A 9,294-nucleotide genomic window follows, 5' to 3' on the forward strand; every position below is an offset into this window, starting at 1 on the left:
ATTATCAACAACTGTTCATTTCCTTATGAATTCTGTGGTCTCCACTTCTACAGTATCTGAAATACAACACTGCAAACAGATTATGTAAAGCTGAGTAATCACCTAGAATGTGGAAAATAATTTTCTATTTTGTAAAGTATTTCACGTTTTCTTTGGTAAAACATAGCTGAAGATGTTCAGAGCTGGAAGTAATTATTACGATCTTAAAATCAGGATCTTAACATGTTAAGAACTGATTTACCCTTGCCTCTTCTTTACAAAGAAAAACCTTCTTGCACAGCTTTCCTGTGCACTACAACTAAGCAGGAATCCTGTCCATGCAACAGCTCAGTTGTCCATACAGCTCAGTTTGTCATTTACTGTACCTTTCATCACAACAAAAATAAGTAATTGTTGCCACTCAAACACATCTGTTACTTGCATGAATCCCTCCAAATTAAGGTGAAACAGTATTATCTATATACTGCTAATTCAAACTATACATGACTCTTTGAAACAGGTTACTCCAAAGTTAACTTAGCAACCACCACCACTAGAGAAGAGGACCACAAAAAGAGACCAATCGAGATAACACACTGTTTTGTGCAAGATGGCTTTATTAACAGACCAGAGTTTGAAAGATTGCAGCTGGGCATATGAATCTGAAAGGGAAAAAAAAAAAAAAAAAAGATTAGACACGTAGATCTGAAACTATGGCCACCTGAAGACTTAAAAAATTTCCACAGTTTATAATTTGGGCTGAAAATACTAATTTTATTTCACTGGATTTAAAATTAAAACTTCAATAGTCTTGCACACAATAATAACTTCTATATTAACATCTCTTCACTCAAAACACAGATTTCAAGTGCCAGAACTAGCAGGATAAACATTTCTACCTTGAACTATTGGTACCTATTTTCCTATTTGTCTAAAAGGATACCGGGGGGAACTTGATATTTGATATACTGAGGCATTATGCATATTCAAACTTTTGCTGCAGTAATTTTATTTTCAGCACATTTCAGGGACTGTTTGCATACAAAAATGAAAGCAAAAAGCAGACTTAAGACCAGTTTCTGTACAGTTTGCTTCAGAGCTAATGAAATTCAGTATCTTGCCAATACTGAATTGTCAAAATTCAGTATCAAGTACTATGGTCTTTTTCCCCAATCTATATGAAGGAATCTGTACTGGAAGTCTGTATTATTTTTTTTAATTTATTACTTAAGTGGTAGTCTCAAATAAGAGATCAAGACAAAAAGCAGGAAACCACCTACGTATACGGAAGAGGAATGCTTGTCTTCAGATACATGGCCCTTCAGAACGACAGTACTTAAGAGTACTGCCGATATCTCACCTGAACCTACTGCTCTAGCTGCCCATTACCTCAGCAGACACGACAACGTTTTTCCTACATGTAGGTTACTTCTATTTTAAATGTGCACTCTATTCAGAAGAGTAGGAAAACAGCAGGAACAGGAAGTGCAGGAGATGAGAAAAATCAGTTATCTTAGCTTTACACCCGAGGTATGTTTGTTTGCAGTCCAAGCAGAACAACTAACTGCTTATAAGAGTAAAGTAAGAAACTGCAAGGTCATCTCCTGAATTAAAAGATGGAGTAAGGCCCTGATGTCTGCTACTTACATGGGATGCTGAGCTAGAAGTCCAATGAAAGACACGAGCAACCAGCTGAATATTCCTAGTCTCTCTGCCAACATATTACTCCTCAAAGGCATTTATAGCCACCGCAATAGTGAACTAGAAGCTTCCGTCCTGTAGGAAGGCTCCTGAAAACTCAAGACCACCAGTATACTTCTGATGTTTTCCAGTGAAGATGGAGGAGAAAGGATCTACACCAACAGAAAAGCTGCAGGGTTTCAATTAAAAATACCAGTTTCCATCTTAAGCTCAGAAGCCAGACAGGAGCATGAAGTGAAAGCAGTGTTGCTCAATCTCAGTTAAGAAGCCTCATGCACTAACCTAAGGGAAACATCTGCCACTACTGAACTTGGAACAGTTTGTGCCACCAGCAGCAAAATTTCTACAACAATGCTAGCATGAGTAACATAACATCACCCCAGGCACCAAACATTACAGCAATTCTGCTTCTCAAAGTTATACTTCTTCCCATAGTTGAGCTAAAAAGCTTTAGAAGAACACTGTCCGCAGTAAGCGGCTATTTTCCTAAAGCAGAAGTTTCCACATGCCATGTAACCAGTGCTTTACAACTCTGCTGCTTCACAGATGGAGACAACAAAACAACATGCAAGAAGCTTGGAGGAATGGAAACTGAGGAAGCACAGTCTACAAAAAAGCTTAAAGAAAAAAAGCTGTCAGTCAAATGGAAAGATATTTCATAGATCTCCTTTAGCTCCTTGGACAGACAGCAGACCTCAATGAGCTCAACTTGCTATGCCTTGTTGGCTATAAAAACAATTTTTAAAAGGCTTTAACAAAAAAAAAAAACCAACACACAAAAACTACTTCCCTCCCTTCAGAAAATTTCATTTCTGAGAACTCATCCAACAGCAACTGCACCTGTTTTAAGCCGTAAAGTCACATCACTACCCACTATTTTTTTATTAATCAACCCTCTGAAAGTTAGGAATTCCAACTAAACTGCACATCTGATTTCTAAAAAAAAAAAAAAAAACCAAACCCCAAAAAACCCAAAAACCCCCAAAACCACAACAAAGACAAATAAACCAACCAAAAAACCTTCTTGCCTTTGGAGGAATCAGTTTGGGGAAAATTGGGTCTTTTTTAAATTCCAGCATATCTGTCACACGAAAAGGTCATTCATCTTTGACTGGAAATAAGATATGGGTAACACGAAAGCTAGTTTAGTGTGTAAAAAAGGTGGAAAAAGCAATGGTAGGTATGAGAACTCTGAAAAAACAGTTTTGGCTTTGAGTGGCAGAGGCTCCTCATCAAAGCAGGAACAGCAGAGTGACAACAATAGATGGTAAGACAGATTCAACTAGATACTAACTTCAAGACTCAGCTGTCACTGTCAAACTGCTTTAAGTGTTAATAAACCTTCCCATTTCTAAAGGACAGACTATTCAAATGGGCAAATTAGTCTTTCAAAACCACTATTTTGGTCATGTTAACATGAAAGCTTACACTGAATCATTTTGAAGCTTGAACAAGCTCAAAATTTCAACCATTAAAATGGTCTAAATTGATAATTTAATTTCTCCCAGTCCTAAACAGGTTTTTATAGCAGACATCAGACAACCTGAAAAAACACCGTACTTGCAATCACAAGACTTTGATCATATTAAGAATTCCTTAATGAAAGCTGAAAATTTTAGCCAAGATCTCAGGCTAAATCATAAAACCCAAAAAAGGTTTTAAAACAAGTTATTGGTAATGTTTGTACTTCCTAAACTTATCAGCTATAATGAAGATTCAATTTCTTCACAAATGTTTAAGCTTTAGTAAGACTTTAAAAATAAAATCAGAACACTGTCCAAGTAGCTTTATACTGTAGGTACCACCCAAGCATGAGTGAATAGACATTAAACCTGAATGTTTAACCAATAATGGCAGCAGCCTACAAAGCAGAGATGGATCAGTGGGTAGTATTAACCTTTGGTAATACCTCACCATTAGTTCATTCTCCTTATGAGTCTGTTGATCTGATCTTCTCTGTTACCAGCATCCCCACCTTCCACGAAGTGGATTGTTTTCTTCTTCATTCCACCCCGAGGAGAGGATAACTTGAAGGGCCAAAGGAAGTTGTTCACAACTTTGAAGTTCTTGCCAACAGTGTAAATTTCATGGATCACATCTTCCATGCAGATGATGCCAAGCTTCCCTAAAATTCAGAAACATTATTTTCAGAAAGGCTACAAAGCCACTGGTCAGTAACAAGCTAAAAATTATCAAGCTATTACTGTCCTATCTCCTTATTTTGATAAACTTCAGGAAGTCAGAAAGCACCTGCTCTGTCACGACACCCATGACTGACTTTTCCAATTAAAATGGATTCACTGCAGCCAACTCAACATTATTTAGTGGTTACATTTGCCAAGAGGCATCAGTTTCAGCTGCTGAGTATTTGTAGTCAGCAATGAGGAACAACAAAAAACAAACCCCACTTAATGAATCTTAGGCAAATAGACTGTGTTCTTTGAAGAAAAGCTAGATTAAATATGCTTAAACCATAGTTACGTGTAGCTCAGGGAAATTCACTGAACTACTTACTTATGCTGTTGAATAACACAATAGCGTGTTTCCTTAATGCCTTTCCAGAGTCTTCAGTGACATGTTACCTAACTGCTCATAAAATACAATGCTAAAAAGGAAAGTGATTATAGCATAATACTTCCACCTTTAGAGTCTGATTATCTATTGCACTGGAAAAGGAACAAACATGACACAGTCTAGTTTGAAGTGATACACAAATCAAGTGCTTTCATTCCTGGCATGACTGGAAGAGAAGGAGCCTCCTAGAGCAGTCTATTTCCTGACAACTGACCACCATGAGTTGTTTTTTTTTTTTTTTTTTTACTATATACACTAATCACTTTTACTAGATAGTTCTTCTGGCAGGAATTTTAAAAAGTCTGTTTACCAGACCATGAAGGTCTAAGAAACAAACAATGTCTAATATTAAGTTTGAAACTTCAAAGCTATGTACAGTAAGCTTTTTTCCTGTTGCAGCACCTTTTCATTACTGAAAGATCTCTCTACTAGAGATCAAGGAGTTTACATTTAAAATTACAAATTTAAAACACTAAAATCTGTTTCTTTACACTGGTTTTCAGTACTTTTTAACAAGTTACTTCCAGCTTGCTTTGTATTAAGCTATTAAGGCAGAAGCAGAGATTATTAACCAATCACTACTATTCTCCAGAGACAAATAAGGATAGTTGTCCAGCTCTGCACTAATCATCCAAATGCAACAAGTTGTTTTCCTGTTTTAAGTGAAGCAGTATTTACCAAGGCGTTTCTGAATCAGGGAATTATCAGTAAGAGCAATGCGCTGCTTGTTGATCTTGCCATAACCACGCTTGTAGATCAATTCATGCACAGACTTCAGATTGGGATAACTGAAACAGTCAATTAAAAAAAAAAAGAATTGTAAGTCTTTGCAAGCCATATTCCAAATTAACATCCCCAAAGGAAACTTCAATAACAATCAATTTAAGATCATTTCAGCATGTCCCAAATGTAAATACAAAAGCAACAAAGAAGCAAATCTTACTCACACCAAGTTCTCAAGAACACTAGTATGAGAGTGTAATCATACCTAACAAGCACTACCTTTTAAAGCACTGCCTTAATCACGTTTTCAATTCAAAGCAGAGAAAGCACACAGAAGATATAGAAAGATTTAGAACACAAGGGAAACCTGCAGGTCTAGAGTAGCAAACTGCAAAAGGTGCTCAACATTTGCACCCTGATTCGACAAAACTGGCTATTTCACTCACCCCCATGCAATATAGGGTTCAACAATCCGCAACATGTTGATAGAAGCTTTGTTGAGTTTTACAAACGTGCCATTAAAAATCTGACGCAGGCGAAGAAGCTGCAACACCTTGCGAACCTTAGGGCTGACACCATTGGTACTAAAGAACATAGGAAAAAAGCCTCAATTATCTACATCCCAGAAAACACCAAGTATCAGGTTAAAAAACCCACAATAGTATTGTTCCCATATGAAACACATCACTATTTTACCAGTTACACAAGGAAGCTTAGTAAATTATTTACTATCTCCATATATTCCAGTATTAAGTTAAAACAGATCTATTTCCATGAAAAGAATTGAAATAAGCATTATACTGAAACAATTTAGAACTATCCTTGTGCTCTCCTGAACATAATTCTTCCAAACATACCTTTTGTTAGCATTCTGTAACACTTTACCAAAGGAGAGTTAAACACTTCAAACAAAGCTTAGTAGAATATGAGGGAATACCAGCATGTAATTTTTATCGAGATTAAGGTGAAACAGAATAACTGTCTGCACATGTGTAGCCTTGCTGCCACCTTAAAAATCAGGGATTCCCAAAGACCGTAGACAGAGCCAGTGTAATGATTTTGCACTTAATTAAATAAGCCTCTGGTGCAGGTACAACATACTGCCAACAACTTTCCAAACCACCAGTGGAAGGCTTGATTTTATTTACGTATGTAAGCCCTCAAAACAGACAGATAACAGGAAAGCCAATTTCAGTGCTTTTGGACATAAAATTGTTTACATCTATGTTCAATCTTACCCTCTTATCCTGATCACAAATGCCAGTTTTGGTTCTGCTGGAACGTAATAATTGCCAGCTTTTCGGGCCATCCTGGCCATACGGATCTCCTGCCTATACATGTGCCTGTACTCCTTGTGGTAAGCTTGGGCTCTTGCATAGATGAGTTTTCTTTGTGCCTTACGGAACTGAAACCAATTGAAAATTACTTAAGATTACATTAAACCTATTAACACATGAAAATCACCTTCAAATAATGTACCATATTCTAGAACTTCCCAGAAATAACACAGGTTAAAGGAACATCTGCCCATATCATGGAGTTTAGAATCACTCTCAGTGACAGTCTAGAGAATCTGGAATACTGTTACACAGCAGGGCTGCTTTACCTTTAACAATGTTATCATGCACCAAGCTTACTCTCACAAAGGCTATACTCTTTCCCTTGTAAAAGACTTACTTTAATCTTATAGACAACTGTACACTTTGCCCTTAACTCCGCCTAGAACTGGTTTGGTATTGACAAAAAAACCCCCATACTTTACTCCAAAACATTAAGAAAATACCAACACACTAGACCTAAATATTGTAAACTTCTGTAATGCAATACATCAGCAGTATGAGCCAATACATCAGCAGTACTAGCCAATATTGCAACAGATATACAATTCAAGTTAAGGAGTCATGAAATATTCACCTTTTTTATAGCCAACATCTTCTTCTGACGTTTGGCTTTTATAGCTGCATAAGCCTGCCGCTTTTTCAGCAGGCTTTCCGGTACAGATGGCACCTTCTTCGCGCTAAATGAAAAGAGGAAAAAAAAAAAAAAAAAAACAACCAACTCTTTTAGCCGATATGAAGAAACTGGTCTTTAAAGTTACACATGACAAACATCAATGCAAACTCTTAACACAATGCGTATGCAGGCCTCACTGCCTCGAGCCAGTTCATCGAGGCATCTTCCTTGTTCCCACTGTTACAAGACCTCAATGCAGCGTGAACAGATCACCTTTTATACTAGACAAGGAAATCTGACAGACTAGCTGTTGAGCTGCACGCACCCTACGTACACTACCGTAAAGACTAAGACGGCTTGAATGACAAGAAGTTTTTACCCTAGTTTGCTACAGCCCAATGTGTAATAAAACAAAGTGTGTTTCAAGCGCATCTCTTTCAGATCAATAAACGTTCCAACAGGTGCTTTAAGAGAAAAATTAGTTTAGCAGTATTCTGAAATTTATTTCACAGGACTTTAAACTTACTGAGGCTTTAAACTCATAGATGTGACAAAACTTGGAAGACCAGTGTGTACTGAGCCGGAATTACCCGGGCGAGCTCGTACCCTAAGCCCGCCCGGCTATGTCGCCTACTCAAGCCGCACACCGCTCCGGGCACCCTAGCGCAGCACTGATCGCCCGCCCGCCCTGCCGGCAGAAACCTCGCCGCCCAAGGTCCCTCGCCCACGAAAACGGCACTTGGGAGCCAGCTCTCCCTCCCCACCCGACCGAGGGCCGGCGGGGCAGCAACCGCCGCCTGCGGAAGGGACACAACGGGCAGCGACTGCATCCCCGCCGCGCTGAGCCCTACCCTCCCGCCGCTCCCGGCCCCAGCCCACTTGACCCCCTCCCGCGTCGCCGGCGGCGGCCTGGCGACCAGGGAGCGGTGGGCAGCATCCCGGTGGCGGGGGCACGGAGCAGGCACCGCCACAGCCACCGATGGCGGCGGATTATCCTGGGGTGGGACAGCCACTTACTCCTTCTCCGCCATGATCAGCGCCGGAAGAGAGAGGGCGGGCGCATGCGCGGGGCCGACTTAACCCGTCTGCCTGCGCAGGCAGGCCCTGGGCGCTGGCAGGACCCCGGGTTTGGGCGTCCGCGGCGGCGCCTGACCGCGGTGCGGGCGCCGGGGTGGCCCGCGAGTGCCTGAGGTAAGAGCGCCCGGGAGCCGCCCTCCGCCCGGTGGGGCCGGGCCGGGCCTGGCTTGGCTGTGTCCGGGGCCGGGCGGGACCCGCTCCGTCCTCAAACCCCACATTCCCCGCAGGAGGCTGCGGACGTGCTCTGCGGAGAGCCGGGGCGGCGGCGGGGCCGCTAGGCATCTCGTGTAATGCAGGGTTTCCCCCGTTTCGGCCTTAAGCCCCGTATCCAGCATGGGAAGGCTACGGGACGCTGCCTCCTGCTTGCAGCCCCGCCAGTGATTCGTAACCGGGCTCCTCCTCCTCGTCCCCGGGGGGCGAAGCGCTTCCCGCAGGAGAACCCGGGGCTGTGGGGGGCCGCCTCCCTCCCTGCGGCTGGATGGAGCCCCCCCCGCCGTCCCGTGAGGAGCACGGCTTTCGGCTGACGCGGAGGGCTGCCGCCCCCGCTGCCCTGCGCCCAGGCCCGGCACGCCCCGAACCCGGCACCCGCAGGGCGGTTCAGCAGGACGCGCGGGGGAACGGGAGCCGCGGGCTCCGTTTCTGTCGGGCCGTGGTTTTACTGGGTTGGGTTTCTTCTCGTTGGGTTTCTTCTCAGCTCGCCGTGCAAAAATACTGACGGCAGAGATGGGAGAAGGGAGGGGCGTTGCGGGAAGCTGTGCTGCCGGCGGAGCTGCCCATCGCAGCGCAGCAGCTTTTTATTTGGAAGGCTGCTTATGGTTGCGACCGTGGCTCTTGGGCCTGATCCTGTGAACGCCTGCCCGTGCTCTTCAAAATCACCCACCGGGGCACCAGCCCAGACACGTCACTACACACATGCGAGGAGAAGGGAAACCAGTGGAACTGCGGGCAGCAAAGAATTATCCAGTGTAAAAAGAGCGTGGGCAGCTGGGCTGGGCTCTGCATTTGCTGGCTTGCTTTGTTGCCCGTTGGAGGCACGCAGCCCTCCTTGGTGGCACTGAAGAATGTTGTTGAGAACGCTTTGGACAGGAGTTGCAGCCATATCAACGCTGATTTTTGTAAAATAGTATTACTTCACGCTAATCGTGCAATAAAATGCCTACGGTATCTGCCAAAGGAAGAGGTTGTCTGCACCTTCTCCCCAAACTTTTGAACTCGAATTTCTGCTAAATCCGAGAGGCAGCATTCACAAAAAGTTCCAACAACCTTCCTGAAAACTGGCAGCTGCAA

The 9,294-nt window shown here is 42.7% G+C and overlaps 1 protein-coding gene across 2 annotated transcripts; it reads right to left on the bottom strand.

The window, feature by feature from the left end:
* Nucleotides 1-578: 578 nt before the first annotated feature.
* Nucleotides 579-8,074, bottom strand: RPL7 (ribosomal protein L7). 2 transcript variants are annotated; one of them, XM_052787842.1, is made up of 7 exons: nucleotides 7,948-8,074; nucleotides 6,892-6,994; nucleotides 6,216-6,382; nucleotides 5,424-5,561; nucleotides 4,933-5,042; nucleotides 3,595-3,805; nucleotides 579-641 (listed from the first exon to the last, which is right to left on the bottom strand). In XM_052787842.1, exons 1-6 carry the CDS (start codon nucleotides 7,959-7,961, stop codon nucleotides 3,597-3,599), a joined length of 741 nt encoding a protein of 246 aa, XP_052643802.1. In that variant the 5' UTR covers nucleotides 7,962-8,074; the 3' UTR covers nucleotides 579-641; nucleotides 3,595-3,596. The 2 variants fall into 2 exon arrangements, with proteins under 2 accessions (XP_052643802.1, XP_052643804.1); XM_052787844.1 differs by having other exon boundaries at nucleotides 3,590-3,805.
* Between the last annotated feature and the right edge of the window lie 1,220 nt (nucleotides 8,075-9,294).

Source organism: Harpia harpyja, chromosome 5 (assembly GCF_026419915.1).
Source record: "Harpia harpyja isolate bHarHar1 chromosome 5, bHarHar1 primary haplotype, whole genome shotgun sequence".
Classification (NCBI taxonomy): Eukaryota; Metazoa; Chordata; class Aves; order Accipitriformes; family Accipitridae; genus Harpia; species Harpia harpyja.